General features: G+C 36.3%; 2 protein-coding genes across 10 annotated transcripts in view; one reads left to right on the top strand and one right to left on the bottom strand.

Moving 5' to 3' along the window:
* Positions 1-22,326, top strand: part of CFAP20DC (CFAP20 domain containing) — a 190,244-nt gene that overhangs the window by 38,970 nt on the left and 128,948 nt on the right. The window lies entirely within an intron of this gene.
* On the bottom strand, positions 11,944-12,174 carry LOC119230633 (small nuclear ribonucleoprotein G-like). The gene has a single exon (XM_037491967.1). It carries the CDS (start codon positions 12,172-12,174, stop codon positions 11,944-11,946), a length of 231 nt encoding a protein of 76 aa, XP_037347864.1.

Genomic DNA, 22,326 nt, shown 5'->3' with positions numbered 1-22,326 from the left:
TCTGACTCCTGGGCAAATTAAATTAAGATGGTAGCAATCATGTGGCCTTTTAGAACATTGTGGGTATTTTAAAATGCCAACCCAGTTTTATTTAGTAGTTCACTTTTTCCATTTAGAACATTCTTAGTTTTGGAATCCTCTTTGCCACAAGTTACATTTTTGTTCTCTCAATCTACACTAGTTGGTTAGAGACTGTGGAGCCCCTAACTGCTGTTATAACCAGACAGTTACATCCGGTCCTTCAGCTTTCTCCCCAAGGCTGCCCCACATCAGGTTAGTTCTCTGCTCTGGAGAGATTAGAAGGCTTTCTCCCTCAAAGGCCAAGTCCCAAAGTTTTAGGATTGTTATACTTTTTACACCCATGTTGTCATCTACCAAAAGTAGTAAATTGGGTCCTAAGTTTTTGCAGTGATAGGAAAGAATCTTTAAGTATAAAGTGTTGAGATTTAGTACATAAATTATAATTTACAATTCTATGTTATTTTAACATTGATTTCAATCTTCTTGGTCTTCTCTCCTTTTTATTGTTTTGTTTTGTTTGTTTCCATTCAGCCACTTGAATTTACTCCTTTCCTAATTCTTATCTTTGATTCCAACATGCATCCTAGTAATATTTAATGTTTTTTTAACCTTCTTGGAATTAAGAAAACAGAATTTATTTTCCATCCTTGATTTTGTTTTATCTGATCCTCCCCTCTCCCAACGTGGAAGCCAGACCCAAAAAGATCCATCTGGACATTGTTATTGAGAAAGTTACCTATTTGCCCCTCATTCTGTATATTATTTATCGGGCAAATAATAGATTAAAGCATTTTGCTGTCCTGTGAGGCTAGACCTGCCCCCTTTCGAGGCTTAGGGTTCAGAGTATATCCTTAAATGAGCTTATTGGCCTCATGTTCACTTTCCTAAGCTCAGAGCAGGGCAACCCTTTCACCAACTCTGCATCTTTCTTTGAAGCATTCTTGTTAGGGAAAAAAAAAATGTGTGCTTGGTGATAAAGCTAATTTACATCTAGCTCTTGCTTGTCTTCATTGTAGGTCAGTAGCAAACAGTTACAGATCACACCTTTTGTTTCCCTGGCTTAGGACGTAGTAGGCAGTCAGTGAATTTAATTATGTACTCTAGACTGGAAAAGAAAACCCCTGTTTAAGTTGCCTTATTAAGGTAAATATTTACATTTTGTAAGTTTGAAGTTATCTATATGTTATGTATTATAAATCTGCATATATATATATATATAATCTTTCTCATGCCTTCAAAGTTCCAAATAGAGTAAATCACAGTCACTTTTTGGTTAAAGTTCTCAATGTTTTTTAGTAGTGAGCGCATAAAATCAACCATTTGGGTCATCACATGAAGTCTAGAATAAGCTTTTCCAAGTAACAGGAAGACATAGTGGCAGAATCCTCATTCTCTTTTGTCGTCAGTTTAGCATTTATTGGCAGAGTTAAATATAAAAAACGCTAAGCACAGTTTTTATAGGTGAAGCTTATTTATGTAAATAAGTTTGGAAACTATGCCTATAGTTTACCATAAACCCCAGTGCAGTGATATTATCTAAAAAGGAATTAATATTGGGTCTCCCCTGGTGGTGCAGCGGTTGAGTGCTGGGCTGTGAGGCTGCCCTCAGCCTCTGCAGCGCCGGTTCATTCCCCAGCCGCCGGCGAGGGTCCCACAAGAAAAAAAAGAAAGAAAGAAATTAATATTATAAGTCAACATCTCTTTTTGCTACATTTATACCAAAGTAATTTAGCATGAAATTAGTAATTAGTCTGCATTCTCCAGAGAATTAGAACCAATAATATAAATATTATCAGCTATTATATGACATAAATATTTTATGTTATATTTATATTAGAAATTTATAAATTATATATATATCACATGACGAGATTTATTATAAGGAATTAGCTCTTACAGTTATTGAGGCTGAGGACTCCCACAATTTGCAGTCAGTAAGAAAGAGACCTGGGAAAAGCCATGTCCAAGTGACAACCAGGGGAAGGGTATAAGCTCCAGTCCTTGTCTGAGTTTGAGTTCATAGGCAGAGGGCCTCTGTCCCAGTTCAAAGACTGTCAGGCAGAGAGAATGAGTTCTTTTTCTTAAGTTTTCACTCTGTTTAGGCTTCCAAGGAATTAGATGGGGCCCATCCACAGTGGAGAGGGCAATCTGCTTTATTCAGTTTGCCAACTGTTTGAAACAGCCTTACAAACATAATCAGCATAATATTTAGCCAGATATCTGGGCACTATGTGACCCATCAATTTGATAGTGAAATTAACCATCACAGTAAGTATGAGCCATAATGCCCCGTGTAAAGGTGAATTTCTCTTATTCATGTATATACTCTTAAAGATGTGTTTTTATTTTCCTACACAAAGTTAATTATTTGGCCTGCTTTTGGATTTTTATTCCTTAGTTCTATATAAAATTTTTATACAAAAATTTAATCTTTTTAATTTCTTCAGAGTGTAGTGTATTTTTATAAAAGATTATTAACAATTACTTCTGCTGCCATTCATTACAGTTTAAAAGCATATGCCAGTGGTTGTTCTGGAAAATTTTCAGTTTGGGAGTCTAAAACATAGATTTGATAGACTAGAGAGAAAACCTTTTGAGTGATGGGGCAGAGGGCGGGAGACTGCTTTATGCAACTGTATCTCTAATATCCTCAAAATGGCATTGTGAGGATATACAGTGAAGGTGGTAATTTTGTCATTGCAGAAAAAAAGGGGCTGTAGGCAGTGCAGCCTGCAGCTTTTCAGAACATGGAGGAAAACGTTTCAAAAACAGAAAAAGACAATTTGAAAATGCGAAAGAAAATGGATATCCTAGGAACATATTAGATTATTTTTCACATATAGCGTTCCTGTAACCCTAACGAATAGTACGATAGCTCCACCTACTGCATAAAGAGGCAAAGAGGCAAAAACAACCTTCATCCCCATCACAGATTATTTTGTTTTTTTCTAGTCTTTTAACTCTTTACCTAAGTAGAGTCATTTACAGTGTTCTTATTTTTTTATTTCCAATCATCATTTCTGTCCTCTCCCTACTAGTTTCATCTTTGAAAGATTTGTGAGTGTCATTTTAAAAGCTGTCATTTCAAAGAAAACGTTATAGGAACTTATAATTTGAGGATTTTAGTTGCGGTATCTGGAAAGGCATGCTCATAAGATACAATTGTAGGTATATATTGTAATTGAATAAAATATGTGTGAGATGGAGCAAAGGAAAGGTGATATTATTATCTGATGAGAACAAGGATTTTAAAGACCTGAATTCACTAACACTAATTTGCTTGGTGCCTTCAGCAAGTTACTTAACTTTCTTTGTGTGCTGCAGTTTCTCTATTTAAAAAAATGATGATAATGGCATATGCCTTTTCTCTGCCTCATAGAATTCTTATCAGAATGATAGAAGATAACGTAATGCCCCACTTATCCAGCCATCATACTACTTCCAGCTTCGGCCATCTGTAATGAATTTCAGAAAGCGGCCAAAAAAAGCCTGTGAACCAGGAAAGCACTGCATGCTTTAAGAAAGGGCAAAGTCCATTCACTGGGAATTGTGTGTAAATTAAGCTCAGGGACTTAAAGCTGGTGTGCATGTGTGGATGTGTGGACAGGTCTTTTCTCTAGTTCCTCCTGTAGTTCTTTCCTCACTATATTTACATAGGAAAACATTTTGAAAAATGGAAAAGTAGGAAAGGATGATGGAAATGAGTACAAGTGTCTCCTTAGAAATTCATCATTAAGGTAGCCGAAGAGATCCCAATGTCCAGTAGCATGTAAGGCTAGAATTGGAAGTAACCAGCTTTCTGTATTTCAGTTAATCACACTATTCTGGGGTCTCTGTTTCAATGTTTACGGGCCATAGCAAAAGTTTTCTGAATTGTGCCTCGAATGATTTTTTAAAAATACATTTGTACTGCATTTTAGGAAGAGTTCCATTTAAAACAAAAGTCTTTACAGGGATATGCATCATTTATGTTGGAATCAATATATGTAGACTATCTCAACTTTTCAAATTTTGATTTCCTCAATCAATTGGAAATTTACTGTTTCCTTCTTTGTGATTTCTACTCTAATCACTTTCTAAATCATTTCAGAGCAAATACAAGGGATTAGATTCTGGAAAACTGATTTTGAGGAGTAGGGGATATATGTCTTACAAAATAAAAATATAAATCAATTGTTTTCTTTATATTTATTCTTCTATAAAAAGGCTTTTTGGGGGGCCTCCCTGGCCACCAGTGAGGGTCCCACATGGCGCGCAGACCTCTCCTGCCGCCCACCGCTCCCCACAGCAGTGTACCTCGGTCCTTCTGCCTGTTCTGCTCCCTGCTCTGGCTCTGGTGAATTCTCTCACCCTCCCGCACTTCTCACTGTACCCAGTGCTTGTATAAATAAATATAAATCTTAAAAAAAAAAGCTTTTTTGGGGGGTAGAACTGAAAACTTAAAGTTCTGAATGTTTATGTGTGTACTTTTTACATATCTTAATTGACTAAATTGTATTTTCATGTAGTAAGGGCAATACTTTTGTATCTATTTCATATTGAAATGCTTTTAAATAACATCTTCATTAAAATATGTACTAAATTTGTAAATGTAAAACTGAACAGCTCCCAAAATTGTTTCTGTCCAGTGGGGCAGGCAAAAAGCCACACCCTCATTGTTCTTCCTATCTGAGATGGGAAAATCTGAAAATTTAAATGAGGGTAGGGTAGATCAAGGCTTCTCAGACTATTTGAAGACCCAAACGGGCCTTTTTACCTTTTTTTCTTTTAATTTCCTGTTTCTCTTAGACCATTATGTCATTCAACTAACTCTATAATGCTAGAGCATAGCAGTAGTCACATGCTATCCATGTGCGTTTGACAACCCCTAAACTTGTCTATACCATCTCTAATGAAATGAGTCCAGGGACAACATACTTGAATGTCACAACAATGTCATTAAGTTTCTGAATATTTACTCAGTTTTGTTACTTACCTGATCATGGACTAGTAATAATCTACTTGCAGGCAAACATCTTGAAATAGCACTTGATAGAATAATGATTAATGACACACACCCTGGAACCAGACTGCTTGGATTTGCATTCTGGCTTTGTCATTTTGCTAGCTATGAGATCCCAGGCATGTGATTCAACCTCTCCATGTCTTGAGTTCCTTATTGGTGAAATGGGAATAACATCTTATATCAAGTATCCACAAGCATGATAGGAATAAAGCACGCAGTCACTCAGAACTTAATAACTTAAAAGCTTGCTCACTATATGGTTGGCAGCCACGATATTATTACTTAAATCTGCCCAGCTGAATTTTGAACCTACTTGAAATTTCTATATTTTCTGACATTCCTAGAACAATTGTTTTTGAAACCTAATTTACTTTTTAAGTCAATTTTAAGCAAGTTAGGCAATCTAAGTCAAGAATACTGTTTCGGAAGTTTGTAATTCATTCACTCAATATGAATAAATGATTCATCCATTAAAGAATATTATCTACTGGATATTTATTAACACACCTTTTTCATGTTCAGGGGAAGTGTTTAGAAATCATTAAGTCCCCAGTTTATTACCGAGCTGTTAGAAGTCAAAACTGAAGAAATTTGGCTGAAGATGGGTGTATCTCTTTTCTTACTTAAAAAGATGTTATTGTCAGGTCCTTAGTTTGAATTATTTTACTCATCTTCCAAAACATTTAAATTGGCATACTCAATGCTGTGCAGGCTACAGCAAATATTGTGCCTTTGAGTTATACAAAATGAAACGTGGGCCTCCCTGGTGGCGCAGCAGGTTGAGCACAGCACTGTGAAGCTGTCCACAGCCTCTGCAGCACGGGTTTGATTCCCGGCTGGCCAGGGAGATACCCACATGGCACGGCAGACCTCTCCTGTCTTGCCCATTGCTCCCCTCAGCAGTGCTTTCTGTCCGTCTGCCTGTTCTGCTCCCTGCTCTGCCTCTGGTGAATCCTCTCACCCTCCCGTGCCTCTGGCCTATACCCCGGTTCTTATATAAATAAAAAATAAATCTTTAAAAATAAAATAAAATAAATCTTTAAAAAAAATGAAACATGATCAATAGTTTTCATTTAGTAGCACCCCAGTGCCAGTGGTGAGTTTTCCTCTTTAGTAGGTTACTATTGACATTTGTTCTAAAATTGATGAGTATTTGTTTCTTTGGGAAATGACTGAAAATTGTTGGGAATATGGGCTACAGTTGAACATGCAGACAAAAAGGTATCGAAAATACCATAAATTCCTTCCTTTGAAAAGAGGCTTATTCATGTATTCATCAGTTGTTTGTGATTGTATACCCAGAAAATATGTTTTTAGTGTCTTTGTTCATTCATTCATTTGATAAATATTTATTAGTGTTTACTATGTGAACACTATGCTATGGTTCTAGGTGCTGAGAATATTTTCAGTGATAAAGTCAAATAAAATCCCTGTCCTAAAGTTAACATTGTAATAGGGAGACAGGGAAGAAAACCAGACCTAAAAAAAAACATGGTAAGGTAAGCATTATGGAGTAAATAAGTAATAAGAAGGTACATAGAAAGATCTATTTTAGGAAAGGTGGGCAGAATAAATGTCTCTAGGGAGATTCAAAGGATGAGAAGGAGCAAACCCTGTGAAGAGCTGGGAAGAGCTTTCTGGCAGGTGAAAGCTGTTGTTTACACTGTGCAGTGTCTTGCACCAGGCATTTCAAATAACTCATCAGTTGTGGTAGAAGCTGTATCTTTTTCTCCAGCTGTTTACAACCTGTAGTGGAAGACTACAAAAATGACTGCCAAAAAAAAGTAATTTTTACTTTCATTTGCTATGCCAGTGTTTCTGCCTCTTTGGAGCTGTTAATTTCTCCATTATCTACCACATCCTCCCAAGACCTCTCTGAGGACTGATCAAGGCTCTGGTTCGAAGTTCCCGAGGCATTGTCAGAGCACAAAATGCAGTCCATGTGCTCATGACTTTATTACATGTTATCCATCAGCATACTGCAGGCACTTCTCAGGCATTTAATTCTATTGGGAGTTTTTTCTGATACAAATTACCTTCATTAACTGTAATTTTTTATACATTATCTACAGGATTAGCTAGTTTTGGAACTCTTGACTAATACCTTTTTCAGAGATCATAATTCTGTCCATTTCTGCTCTCTCCATCTTATGCTTTGCTAATAATGAATCACTACAATGGCTGTTTCTTATTCTTGCCCAAATGAAGCCATAATTGGTAAGCAATAATTTAGAATTTACTTCCAATACTGAGAAATAATCATCTGGTGAAATGTAAACTAAATTTTGGTTTATTTTTTTGCAAGTAGTATGCAAGTGAAACATTTTTTATTTAAAAGTTAATTTTTATAGATTTCTTGTAAAACAGATTTATATTATAAAATTTCATCTTTTTTAGTGGAGTGGGAAGTATCCAGAAAAGTTCATTAATGAATCTTGAAAATTTTGATCATGAGCTACTTACAGTGTCCTTTTTGCATACTTCAATGATACTGAATACCTCTTTAAGACAGGAGATGAGTAATGCTGTATCTAGTGAAACTCTAGGAAGAATTAAATGCAATCATCATTAGCAAAAATTCTAAAAACAGCTTGTTCTTACTCAGTACTTTGGCTTCCTTGCTATCTTAATTCTGTATGTTGCTTCTTTATATAAGATGTGCTACTCTTAGTATTGCAAATCTGTAGCCAAGTATGAACAAATGACCTGGATTCTGAGTTTCTTATACACTGTGAACTGGATTTTAGTCTCAATTTTAGTAACAGTAAATCTGTAAAATAAAATGATAAATATGATGTAAATTTCAATTTTTGATTGGATTGATGAAAGACTTTAGAATGTTTACTGACCTTTTATCTATAATTTCTATTACTTATACAGTTACCATTAATTTTATATTGTCTTGTTAAAATATAATACACTGATTTTGTGTCCTGTTCTCTAAATCTAAGCTGTATAACGTGATTTTTTAAATGCATAAAATATAAATATTTTAGGAATGATTCCTTTTGGCAGAAAACATCATAATAACATTTAGAACAATCAATGAGTTTTGGTGTTCCCTTGGCAAATTATTATTTTTTCTTCAGGTTTCCAGTTACAAAATAATAATAAATATCTTACTAAAATGCTGAGTATTTAAAATGACAAATAATTATTTAGAACGAGACTAAAAGTGGAAGAAAATTTAGAATTATTGATAGCTAAGTATTGTATATTTATATTTCCCTATTAGGTCCAGCTGAAAGTACAGAAATATTAAATAATTAATCTAATTAATGAACATACATCTAAAATCCCTTAGCAAAGAATAGAAAACTGAATCTACCAAGGATAAAAGTACTATGTGTGATGGTTATCTCAATGGGTTATTGCAGGAATGGAAAGATGTTTAAATATGAGAATATCATTAATGTGATCCATGCCATTTAAAGATTAAAAAAAAATCAACAGTTGAATATGCATTTAAAATGCATTCAATAAGGCTCATTATTCATTCATGACAACAATCATCAGCAAACTAGGAAAATAAGCACTTTAATCGTGATTGAACTATGTGTTGAAGCCTTGTTTCAATCAGGAAAGTTTGGGCTAAAATCACAAATAACCCCCAAATCTCAAAAGCTGAATTTATAGCAAAAAGATTATTTTTTGTTCATACTACAAGTCCCAGGGTACAGCAAGAGGCTCTGCTTATTCTAGTAACTTGGAGAACCAGGACAGTATATTTTTCCATAATCAACAGAGCAATGAGAGAGGAACATTGTGACTGGTACATTAATTTTAAAACTTTCTTTTAAGATAACAATGTCAATTCTGCTCATGTCACTGGCTAAATCAAGTTATATGACTAATCTAATAAAAGGAGTGGTGAAATGAAATTCTACTATATGTCACGAAGGAAAACTATATAACATTTGGAAACAATCCAAATGACTGTAATAAGAAATATATATATATTTGATCTTTGATGTTGGTTCCTGTTACAGAGCTCCTAAAGCCCTTGGAATTTCCTGAGTGACAAATGAGAGGAGCATTTTTTGGTTATTTATAACAATCTCGTTTAAGCTTTCCCTGAGTTGGTTGACTCTAGTAAGAGTTACCTGAAGTCACTCTTGGTGGGCCTCATACGTATGGGGACTGGTTACCAAAAATCCGACCAGTGATTAAAGGGTTGGGATTTTCACTACCAATGGCCAATAATTTAATCAAATGTGCTGGCTGAACAGAGCCTCCTTAATAATCCCCAAACAACAGGATTCAGAGAACTTTTGGATTTACAAATGCATTAAGATGCTGGAAGGAAGGAATGCCCATGGAGAGTTTGGAATTTTTGTACCCTACTCCCTCTTAACTTTCCCTGTGTATCGCTTCCATTTGCCTGTTTCTGAGTTGTATCCTTTATAATAAACCAGTAATAGTATGTAAAGCACTTTCTTACCTGACTTGTGGGAGTTGTTTTAGCCATTACTGAGCCTGGGAATAGTCATGGAAACCCCCAATTTATAGTTGGTTTATCAGAATTATGGGTAGCCTGGGCACCCTATTGCACCTGGCATCTGAAATGGGGGCAGTCTTGTGTACTGAACCCATAACCTGTGGAGCCAAATACTAACTACATGCATTAGTGTCAGAACTGAATTCTGTAGTTGGTTGCAAACCCAGTCAGAGAATCTGAAACTCTCACATCCCACTCCCATAAAAATTAAAGGTTTAAGAGATGATTATTATATATACCAGAGAATCATTGCATTAATTATTAATTTAGTAATGTTATATTAATAAATTATTTACTAATACATTATTTATTAATATATTGATAATTATTGATGTTATAATTTTATTTCTATTATATAATTTTAATAGCAATGTGTTTGATAAATTAAGTTGGGGAACTTTTACTCTTCTTCTCATCTCAATCAATTAGTATTGAGTTCCTTAAAGGTTAGACAGAAGTTGTCTCTAATGCTTCTAGACTTGGTACTTTTTGGTGGATGAATTTTTTTTAATTGACATGATTTTGCTACTAAAATCATATTTTACATCTGTTACATTTGTATGTATGTATTTTTCCCATGATGTGGTTCTATAATATAATTATAGTTAAAATTACAGTTAATAAAGTGTTGCTAATATTGGGAAAATACCTATAACATTAGACTTATAACACAGGATTCCAGTGACATCTGTAGTATGACTTGCTAATATTTTTAAAACTAATGGAGAGAGAGGAAGAAGGAAAGTATCCTCCAAGGATATCCTCTGCTGCTGGGTACCCCAAGGCTTTTTTACTGATATTGAATGAATTATTAAATGTCTTTCTCGGTTTGGGATTTCCTCACCACAAAGGGTGTTTTAAAGTCAGACTACATTCATGTCCATGCCTTGAGTTGAGGGTTTTGATTTTTCTCACAGTAGGCTTTTCCGCAACCCAGAACCTGCCCAAAGGCAAACTTTTTTGCTTCCTGCATCAGTGAGTAGAGGTTTCTGGTATCTCTTTCAAAGAGGGGGGCAGTTATTTCACAGTCTGTCTTTATGCAGGAGTCTCAGTTCTAGCTTCTCGTTGTATGTAAACCCAAGACCACATCTGCCATTCCCATATAGATGTTACAATCCATAATTTTACACACACACACACAGAGATATGATTATTATATATATTTAGGCCAGATCGCCTCTTTCCCCAAATCCCCTCAACTCATAGCTGGCTTTTTATTTTATTGTATTACTTTTTATTACTGGGGTGACACTGGTTCAACACTATATATGATTCAGGGGAATAGGTTCACACCCCCTCAGATGTACATCACCACAACACAGCCACCACCAGACCACAGATATCCCTTCACTATATACCACTGGGCCATTTTACCTCTTTATTCTCATCACAACTTCTGTTCCAGTAGCCTCAACTCTGCAGTTATAGTTCTACTATTTGTTTTGGTTTAGGCTTGTCTATTCCTTTGTTTTATTTCTCTGTATTACATATGAGTGAGATCATCCAGTATTTCTTTCTCCCTCTGTCTTACTTCGTTTTACATAATCCCCTACAGTTCCATCTAGGTCGTTGCAAATGGCAAAATTTCATCTTTTCTTATACCTAAGTAGATTCAATCGTGAATATGTACCATATCTTCTTAATCTACTCATACGTCCTTGGGTGCTTAGGTTGTTGCCAAAACTTAGCTATAGTAAATAGTATTGCAATGAACATAGGAGTGCATATATCCCGTCAAATTAGTGTGTATGAATTCTTTGGATAAATATCTAGGAGTGGAATTGCTAGATCATATGGTATATGTTTTTTTACTATTTTGAGGGGCTTCCATACTGTTTTCCATAAGCCCTGGACCAATCTACATTCCCACCAAAAGAGTATAGGATTCCATTTGCTCCTTTTGCACAACATTTGTTGTGTCTCGATTTTTTTTGATAGGAGTCATTCACACAGGAGTGAGGTGGTATCTCATTGTTGCTTTGATTTGCATTTCCCCTGATAATAAGTGATATTGAACAATTTTTTAAGTGTCTTGTAGGCCATTTGTATATCTTCTTTGGAGAAGTGTCTATTTAGCTCTCTGCCCACTTTTGAGTGGGTTCTCTGTTTTCTTTATATTACTTGTATGAGTTCTTTGTAGATCTTAGATATCACTCCCTTGTTGAATGTATTATGTGCAAATATTTTCTCCCAGTTGGGGAATGTATTTTCATTTTAATGATAGTTTCATTCACTGTGCAGAAGCTTTTTAGTTTGAAGTAGTCCCAGTTGTTTGTTTGTTTTGACTATTACAAAAGTTTATTTAAAAAAAGTTCTGTAAGAAAATGTACATAACCCAATTTTTATATCATAGTAAAAAGAAGCTGTGCAGAGAGGACATATGGAAGTGGCTGATTTCTCTGGCAAACACAGCCACTGCTTATACTTGTTCCAAGACTTCTAACATGATAATACTATTTCCTTGTATTACCACCATTCCACTACTGTTCTGTTGCCCACTAGTTGCCATCTCCACACATTTATCTATCACAAGATTCATAAAGGGATCAAATCCCCCTGGTACTCCTTGGAAATGTCTGCCACCATTTAATTTCAATGATAACTTTTTGCCCATAAATTTTTTCAACTCAGGAAGGTGACCTTTGCTCATGGTGTCTACTCCACGAGCTCAAAGATGCCTCCAGACAAAATTTGTGGCCTCCCCCTCCCATCCAATTGTTTATTTTTTATTTTCCTTATAGCTGGTTTTTATTTCTCTTCATTCTGGTGCAGATCAGTGTCATTCTTTATCACTTAAACTTTGTCTTTCTTTTATTTTTCCAGACTATTGTGTTTGTAGCAGGCAAAGAATATCCATGAGCTCAGTCCACCACATTGATAGAATCCCTTGCTTTATAATGAAGGAAAAATAATAGTTTACCAAAATATAGGAATGTAATGATGACTTATGAGTAATACATTGAATCAGGTTGAGAGTAAACTAATTGGGGAATGCTACCTAGATCTTTCTTCATTCAATATTTACTCAGTATGTACTATGTGAGATGCTAGAAACTGTTCTACACCTTGGAGATACAAAGATAAATAAAATAGAATTTCTTTCCTTAAGGAATTCATAATCTGTCAAAGAGAATGATATAGAACAAATAGAATGCAGTGAGATAAAAGCTAAAAAAAGTATTTGTAATTGCTTTGGAACATTTTAGTAAAATGCAGTATAATTATTTTTGCCTTTCAGAGTTAGAGATGTGATAAGAGTGTATGATATTTCTAAAAGATCTTATACTCAATAGAACAAAGGAAAACTCACAAAACAAAAGGAAAGAATGATATTTAAGGCAAGGGCAAACCATATATTGATGCCATATATTGATTTGCGTAGGGAATTAGGAATAAGTAAAAAAGTGATGGCAGATGAATTTAGATGACTAGGCACAGGTAATTGCATTTTATTCTGTAGGCAAATGATTTGTTGCTTTTGTAAATTAGGAGGATGACATCAGTGTTATCTTCCTAAAGATGTAAGTTGCTGAGAGAAATGCTTGACACAGAGGGTCAAGGGAGGCCTGTTGTGCCCAGTCCGGTCAGTGATGATGGATTTTGAAAATTAAGAGAAGTGAAGAGAAAGGATAAGTAGATTTCAGAAGTGGGGGACTTTAAAAGAAAGTTGCAGAGTTAGGATAAACAGAGGACAGAAAGGTGATTAAAAAAACCAAAATTTATTGAGCACTGACACCAAGTCAGGCATTTTACCAACTTCCCTTAACTCTCACAATTCTGTAAAAATAAGTGATGGAGTTAAGACAGACTCAGACAAGTTATGAACATTCCAGCATCAAACCTGTGAGCTGTAAGCCAGTATGGTCTGACTTACAAGCTGGTTTTCTACTCCTTTGTTACTCCACTGTAGGGATTTTTTTTTTTTTTTAATTCTAATCATTTTTTTTTTTCATGGAAGTCTAGCTCATAGTTTAATAAAGTGAAATGATGAGCAATTCAACAGTCTCTAAATAACTATAATTTGAAACTTCAAATTACTTCTCAACTGTAAGTTAATTAAATCTTCCAAGACTGGCCCTCTAAAGTTGAAAAGAACTTGGCATGTGTTACATGTCATTAGGCTATATCTATCTTTGCAATGTGATGATTCTGCACCCCAAATTTTCTATTGATGTCAGTGTGTGATTTGATAGAGTTTTGGGGCTAGAAGGGATAATTAATCCCAAACCTTCTGGTGAAATTTATCAGAAGCTAATTCACAATCTGTATCCTCAGCACTAAGCTAGTTCATTTTTCAAAAAACAGTGATCACTCAGGAATATCTGACAAATACTGTGTCACTACACATGGAAGCCAATCACAATTATTGATGGATCAGTTATTGCAGGAAGTCATTTTGGACCTTCAAAAGAAAGGTTTTCTTTAAGTCAGTACAGAAGATTTGATTATAATAAGCAGAACAGAATACTATCCCTAACTAGTTCTGCAAGCTAGATTCTTCCCTTTTTCCCCACTCTAAACTCATATACATTCTTTCCTTTTTCCTTCAAAACACTAATGATGGGAACTTAAAAAATACTGCCATGAACCTCAGTTTCTAGGCTTACCCCACCTATGCTTTACACATAGGTTAAATTATGATTTGTGGGTCAGAGGTAAAGGGAGTCTGCCATGGTGGTTTCGAAGACAAATGTTAGAACTGGATTGCCTGGATTTAAATCCTTGTTCTGATACTCACTTGTTATGTGATCCTAGGGTACTTAGCAAGTTACTTATTAACTATAAATTAAGAATAATAAGATCTACATCTCATGGGACTGTTTGAAAATTAAACTGTATGCAAATAACTTGGAATAGAGCCTGGAAAATAGGAAGCCTACATAGTGTTTATTAGCACTGGCATTACTGATATTTATAAGCAATAACTTCTATTTCAGTGTGTTAGAGTGATTGTTATTAAATTTAGAAAATAAAATATTTGCTATCTTATTTCCAGTAAGCAAAATTTTTAGTACACTAAGAACAGGCAGTCTCTTTTATGCTTTCCCATTATGGTGTTTCGCACCCATTTTGTTGTGTAAATCTTTCAAATAGAATTTAAAACTGAAACATAAGTTCTAAAACTGCTATCTAAATTGAATATGGCTTTTGTGCTTTTAAAAATGTATTTTCTTTGTTACATTGGAAATTTGGTACATCTACAATCTTCCTGGTTTAAGTAATCTTTAGAAAATTAAAATGACAAGAAAGGTGGGATTAACCAGATTTATGGTTCTCAAAGGAAAGTTGTGAACAGCTTTCAAATGGCAGATGTAGCTATTTTAATGGATAGCCCAGACTGGTCCATAAGCCTGCCCAGTGTTGCACTGTCCCATAGACAGCCACTTAAATAATGTAATGGCATGAAAATGGTTCTGGTAAAGAATTCTTTGAAACAAACTGCAATGACTTATTGTTTGGAGCTGTCTAAAATGCCATCATCATCCTAATGGCCCATGGTCAGAACATTTTTCTTCAGATGTTTTATTTCTTCCTCTGGCTCCCCTTTATCTGTTGAAATTTTCTTTTTTTTTATCTGCATATTTTTAGTAACACAAATCAGGCTTAAGTTTCATTCACATCATCTAGCCTCCCCTAAATTCTTTGCCCTTCTTTTTTGGCTTTAGATCAAGAGACATCCTGTCTTCTAATCTCATCCTTTGTGAGTTGGTTTTAGTAAGATTTAGGGTAACCTTATCTTCAGGTTCAGAGGGCTACTTGACAGAAGGATTAACAGCACAAAGACTCAGTGGTGAGAGGCCTGTGGCATTGAATTTGAGAAGACACGTATACATTTAGCAGTCCCTTATATAAGGCACAGCATGTTGTATAATGTGCCGTGCTTTATAGCTATAGTAATGGTAGCGTAACTAGATGTATCACAAAAGCACCACACTTCCTTATTGATGTCCATGGCAGATGATGCTAATTGATCATGGCAACCTTGCTGTCCTTCTGAACAGTCACTGTAGACAGTCACTGCCAGTCTTTTGATGTTGGGTCTTAAGATGAAACCTATTTGCCATCCAGGATATGATTTTTGCAAAAGACAAAAAGTGTTCTTCAAATGGGTTTTTCTTATATTGATTCTCCTTAAAAAAGAAAGAAAAACAAGAGGACAAAGCTTTAAATCTCAACATTTCTTTAGGGAGGAAATATAATATGGTTCAAAATATCAGACATCTCAAGCAAGACTTTGGCAATGCTGAATTCAGTCTGTTCATAGATTGGCAGCCTAAAGTGCTGAAACTCAGTGCTATTCCTTAAGATGAGATCAATATACTTCAGTAACAGACTGGAAACAGAGTTGACATTCTCTTACAGAATTTCAGAACCTGAATTTCATATTTCTCAGGCTGAGCGCTTTCCTTCTTTCGTGCAATGGTGGGTGAAAAGGGGCGACTCATTTCTCAAGAGCTTTGATTATGCTCAAGCTCTTGGATAACTTCTTTGTTGTGCCATCAAAGTCCTAGAATATGAACAAAGTTTACTTAATAATGACAGCCAATACATAAAGCACATAAATGCCTTATTTTGGCCATGCTCAGTACTCTTAGACAACATCACTTTTCATTCTCTTGGCAATTCTCTGAGGTAGGGCATACTTTCATGCCTAGGGAAAAGGTGAGGAAATTGAGAAGAGGGAGCCCTAACTTGCCCAAAGCCCTCCAGCTATCAAGTAGCAGAACTGAGGCTTTTGTCCAAGGCAGTCTGACTGCAGACTCTGCTCTCCTGACTTCCACAGGAGCCCTCTTTCCTTGAACTGCAGATTTTCTAATTCTTCTTGTTTGATGGATCATATCATCTAGTCTGTTTCTAGCTCCAAAGAAGGAAGATCTTTGATCATGTGAGATTTTCTCGGTTAGTACATTCTAGAATATTAGTCTGGGGTTGAGGTATCTGGTGAATCATAGCCTCACCATCACTAGCAGGAGTAAGGAACCCTGGTTAAGCCGAGGCTTGAAGAGTACATCAAGAATGCTTCAGGACCTGATGAGAGTGAATAGTTCTGAGTTTAGCCAAGAGGAGGCTGGGGTTGATAAGAACTAAAAGCCAGAAGAGTACTTTTCTAGTGAAGTCAGCCATGTTTCTTTAAATGTTGTCTTTGAACCACCTGCATTAAAAGTTAATACATCCCAAGTCCAAAAAATATCTCCTCCATATTGTTTTGTTTTGATTATCAAAATAAATACATTTGAGCTATGTAAGCTTATCAACTATGTGTTAATTAGATTGCTTTTCTTTGCAACCTGAGAAACTAGAAATAGGGAGAAGTCTTTGGCTTCTGAAACTTAGAAGACAGGAAGTTGGAAGGTAAGGGTGGGAGGATATTACAATTCCAGGGAGTGAGGAAGCCAGAAGGTGCATAAGAACACGGGGAACCTGGAAGAGGGAATAGGAAGGTAAATGTTAGGGCTTGTCTTCCTTTTTTTTCTCCTTACTCTACCCCAGAACAAAGAGCTGTTCAGGACTTGGTGCTCTCTAACCTATGTCCAGACCTTTTCTTCTTGGGTTCCATCAATTTTAGAGAGGAACTACCTTTGCCTTTCCCCACTCAGTTCCTGAGAGGAAGAGGCTGAGTTTTCCCCAGGGCCTCCCTGGTGGTACAGGGGGTTAAGATGCAACCTATGAAGCTCTCCACAGCCACTGCAGCATGAGTTCAATCCCTGGCTAGGGAGCAATTTACATGGTGCAGCAGACCCCTCCTGCCTCACCCACTGCTCCCCTCAGCAGTGTATATCAATCATTCTACCTGTTCTCTTCCCCACTCTGTCTCTCACCCACCACACCTCTGGCCTATACCCCAGTTCTTGTATGCATAAATAAATAAATCATTAAAAAATTGCTTTTGGTAACAGGTCACTTTCCTCTCCTTGCAGCTACCTTCTCTTCTTTCAGATTCTTACACAGATTTCTAGCTGACCTTGGCCCAAGGTGGAGTGAGGAGAGACAGAAGGGGGAAGTATGAAACAGCTCTTCCTTGCAAAGGAGGTAGTTTCATACTGTCTTATTGTCTCTGCCGATTTTCAAATGTTCTTTCTTTCATCACCCTTCCTGTTTTTGTCTTTATCACCCCAAATAAAAAATGTTTACCAAGGAATAAACTGTGCCTAGAATTGTAATATCCCCCAAGTCTTGCCACATGGTAAAGAAGCCCTGAGTGTTTATCATGTTATCTAATTAGGCATCTCCTTGGTTAGCCTTTTGTCTTTTTCCTTCAGAACACTTACCACAATTTATAAGTACAGAGCATAGTGGGTGCTCCGTAAATATTAACAAAGTGAATGCTGTCTGGGAGCACTGTTTGTGACGCATAGGGATACCCACAGAGGCCAATTTGCCAGCTATATGCATAATTTAGTTTCCTGGCTATAGTCAGAGCTTACCCCAGTGTTTGCTAGAATGTCTGGTATCATCTTTCATAAGTTTTCCTGTACCTAATGATTACTGTTGCTTGTGAAAAGTATTAGCTGCAACTGTTTTACCCCTTTCGTTCTGATCATAAGCCTTCATGCATCCATGGGAATTTCTAGCTGTGAAAGACTAATCATTCAGGTATTTGGTCCAACCGAAGTATCAAACAAAGGAAGGACAGCAAGAGTTTGGTTGGGCACAGAAACGAATGATATTAAAAGGGCTAGGCTCCTATTTCCACAATAACCTTGCAAGTGAGATATTAGCTCCACATTACAGATGAAGAAACGAATGACCTGACAATTAACTACTCACTCAAGAGTCACAGAAAACAAATGGTAGAACCAGGATTTAAAGCAGCCTGGCTTCCATGACCTGTGTTCATCCATTTGCTCTTTCGGGGTACCAGTTGATGATAACATTCCTAAAAACAGAGTCTTCCTTTCTGCTCTGGATTCTTCAGCAAAAATAATGATATCATCAACCTGGTAGCAGTGACTCAGTGTTTTGACAGCATTCTTTCTCATCCACATTTTAGCTTTCCATTTTCCTCCATCCTCCACTGCTATTTCCTGGCCTACCTTTTCTTCCACTTTTACCCCCTTCCAGAATTAGAATATTTCCTGAATTTCCCTCTCCTACCAACACTCAAAATTAATTTTAATCTCTGTAAACTGTTTAGATATTGAGGTATACTTTGTTGCATAAACAAGTAGATATTGTCCATTGTAAATGCAATTGCCTTAGAAAATAACATTGTTTATAAGTGAAGTCAAAGGTTGCTTTTTACAGATTGTTTCTGCAAAAGCAAATAGACCCTTGTCATTCATAATAAAGGTTAAAATGCTTTGAAATTTAGGATCAACTGCTGCTCCTTTTTCAGGGGAGGTAAGGAAACACTTGGATGTTTAAATATACTTGTGTGGGAGTGTTGTTACCACTGTAGATTGTGCTTTACAGTTGCCATTTTATCACATCAAAAAAATGTTATCTATAGTCAAATGTTCCTATATTCAAAGCTATCCCCTGTTCTTTTGTCCCCTTTCTTCAACTAAAAGAAAAAAAAAAAAAAGCTGTGGAAATGACTAGCATGTAGTACCAAGAGTATCACAGACCAGAACAGGTGTTTTTGTACTATTATTATAGAATCATTGGCAAAAGAAAGGAACATCAACCTTGCTTTAAATCATTCAGTTATTCTCTTTTAGACTCTTGGTGCCATAATAGACTTTTGATCTCAGGCTTCCCTGTCAATGGGAAGGACCAACAGGAGATCAGAGGACAGAGAACGAGAAGTAGGGGTATTTCTTCCCTTTCCTCCTGTCAGTGACCTCAACTGTGAAGATCCAGTTGTTCTGTCTCTATGGGTCTTTGACCCTGTAGATCTAGAAATGATAATAGAGGCCCACTGATTGGTATGTCTTAGTGTCTAATCATCCTCTGTGTGTTTCTTCAGCCCTGTTCACACCTCTGTAAGGAGTTATTTATTTGAGCCATAAGGAGTGAATTGTTTCCTTTCAGGTCCCTGACTCTAGAGAATGAGACCTGGAGCCTCCCTGGTGATACGGGGTTGAGTCTCAGTGCTGTTATCACTATGGTCTGAGTTTGATCCCCGACCAGGGAGCTAACTCACATGTGGCACAGCAGACCTCTCCTGTCTCACCCGCTGCTCCCCTCAGCAGTGTATTTCAGCAGCTCGGCCTGCTCTGCTCCCCACTCTATCTCTGGTGAATCCTCTCATCCCCCACACCTCTGACCTACACACAGGCACAAAAAGAATGGGATCTGGTAAATATAGGGTTATTTATTGACCTTGTGAGCCAGGAATTTAGATTCTGTACTCAGAACAGGGTGAAACCACTGAAATGTGATAGGATAATGGGTCCCCATTTAAGATGAGTATATTGATAGGGTACAGGGGATAAGAATGGGAGAAGGGAAATAACTGGAAAACTGTACTGGCAAGGAATGTATAGCTAGAGTCTGAGTGACAATACAGGAAATAGAAAAATGAGTGGATTCAGCATAAAACTTGCAGAGAGAAACTTGCATAGACTTGCAGAAAGGAAATAATGAATCAAGAATGACTTCTAGGTATGTGGTTTGAGCCACTAGAGAATGGTGAGGATGGGGAACTAGGGCACATTTCTTGATGGGTTACATTTGAAATGTCTGTGAAATATCCAGGTAAAGATTCCTTGGATTTCAAGGAATGAGTTGGAGCTAGAGATACAGATTGGGTTGTCAGCATAGTGATAATATTTAAAATCAGAGATGGAAGTGGATATAGTCCTGGAGAAAAAGAATATTTAAAAAACAGAGAAGAAAGCCCAGGAGCTCCCAGCATTTAAGTCTTTAGGAGCTATTTGAACACACATTGAAATTCCTCCCAAAATAGTGTTTCAACAACATATGAATCTAATTTTAGAGAAAAGAATGAATGCTTCAGAAATCCAATGTGAAAATGCTAGGTAGTTCAGTTCTCCCTATTAAATAAGCTTGATATCTCACTAGACATATCTTTAAAAAAGAGCAGTAGTTCTACACCTTCTAGGAATACTTCTTACTTCAGCTTTGAACATTGACACAAATATAACTCATGTGACCACTTAAGTTGCAAACTTGTGAATTGACTATAGATCTTGTACAGTTAATTTGCCTCCTTATCTCAAGCTCTTATTCCTAACCAACAGGATTACGCTCAGGTGGTGAATTCTACATATTGTCTAGCTTAATTTAGAAATGTGCTTACATTGATAAGCTCTAGCTTAATTCAAATGAAGGAAAGCCTTTGAATTCCACTTTTCATTTACTAGAATATTTGACAATAAATGTTTGAAAACGACACCAGTGTGTTACTACTAATGCAAGCCATCAACACCTAAATTTATTTGCTTTTTACTTCAAAAGTATCACACCCTGCAAGGAGACATTCCTTGTTTTTTTCTTTAGGTCCTCTACAAATGATCATCCTCTGACTCCAGGGACCTATAGATTTTATTATATGGCCTTCCAGCTTGTATATTATAACATTGAACTGTCATCTGTAGCATCCATTAGAATGTTATTGATAAAACTTCCACTTGTATTGAACTAAGCACTCAATAAACCACTATAAGTAAATTGTTGTGCTCTTACCTCAAAGGATAGCCTATTGATTCCCCCTATGAGTATGAGCCTAGCAGAATGACCGTAGTTACAATTCCCTTGTAGTACCTGTAAAATGTTGCATAATGTCTTTTTTGAGGTTTCAAGAAATAAAGAATCATTTTTAACATCCTTTGCTAAAACCCTGTATCATTTTTTTGTGTAGAATATTTATTTTAAATAAATAATTTGCCACTTAATTGTTGTACTATTCTAATCGATAGTACCGGCTAGAACGTTTTCATTTATAATTGCATTATATAATAAAAGTAAACCATGCCCATAATAAGAAAATTGTGCTCATTCTTCAAAGGCAACTCCTCTTAATAGTTCATTTTGGGTTTTTTTGAGTGCCTTCAGAGATTGTGTATATTTGTATTTGTGTGTATATTACAATTTTGTTTTCTCAAGTAGAATCATAGCATTCCTACTCTGAAAATTGGTTTGGTAGTGAAAATGAAACTTTCTCCTTTTTCTATCTTAGGAATCTTTCTACATTGCCATTGATTAATGTGTCTTATTTTTTAAAATAGCTTCCATGCATATTATTGCATAGCTATGGCTTAACGTATTCATCTAAACCTATATGATGGACCTCTAAATTTTCTCTCTGTTTTTCTGTAAGAGTTATAATGAGCATGCAATGAAATTGTATCTCCATGAACTTGTAAAATTTCCTTCATTTAAAGATATGTGAGATTTGGGTGTGAAAAAACAGAATACCATATATGTTACCTAAGGAGTTAAAATCTTCTTCAACTATAGTGACAGCATCAGTAGAGCAAAGTTGAGGAGGGAGAGAAAAATCTGAAGATTGAGGATTGGAAGTATTCAAGAACACCTGACAATTTTACTCATTTTTAGATACTGTCAAATTTTCACTAATGGGCAACTTATAGCAAGTTTTTCAAAAGTTTTCAAGAGTAGGGCCTCCACTGGTGGCGCAGGCGGTTGAACGCAATGCTGTGAAGCTGTCCGCAGTCTCTGCAGCGCCGGTTCAATCCCTACCAGTGAGGATCCCACATGGCGCAGCAGACCTCTCCTGCTGCTCCCGCTGCTCCCCTCAGCAGTGTATTTCGCCAGTCTGCCTGTTCTGTTCCCCACTCTGTCTCTGGTGAATCCTCTCACCCTCCTGCGAATCTGACATGTACCCAGCTCTTGTATAAAAATAAATAAATCTTTTAAAAAAAGTTTTCAAGAG

The sequence above is a fragment of the Talpa occidentalis genome, unplaced genomic scaffold (genome assembly GCF_014898055.3).
Source record: "Talpa occidentalis isolate TD23 unplaced genomic scaffold, MPIMG_talOcc4v2.1 talOcc4.10, whole genome shotgun sequence".
NCBI lineage: Eukaryota > Metazoa > Chordata > Mammalia > Eulipotyphla > Talpidae > Talpa > Talpa occidentalis.
Note: the sequence above shows the minus strand (reverse complement) of the source record. Positions and strands in the feature narration are given on the sequence as shown.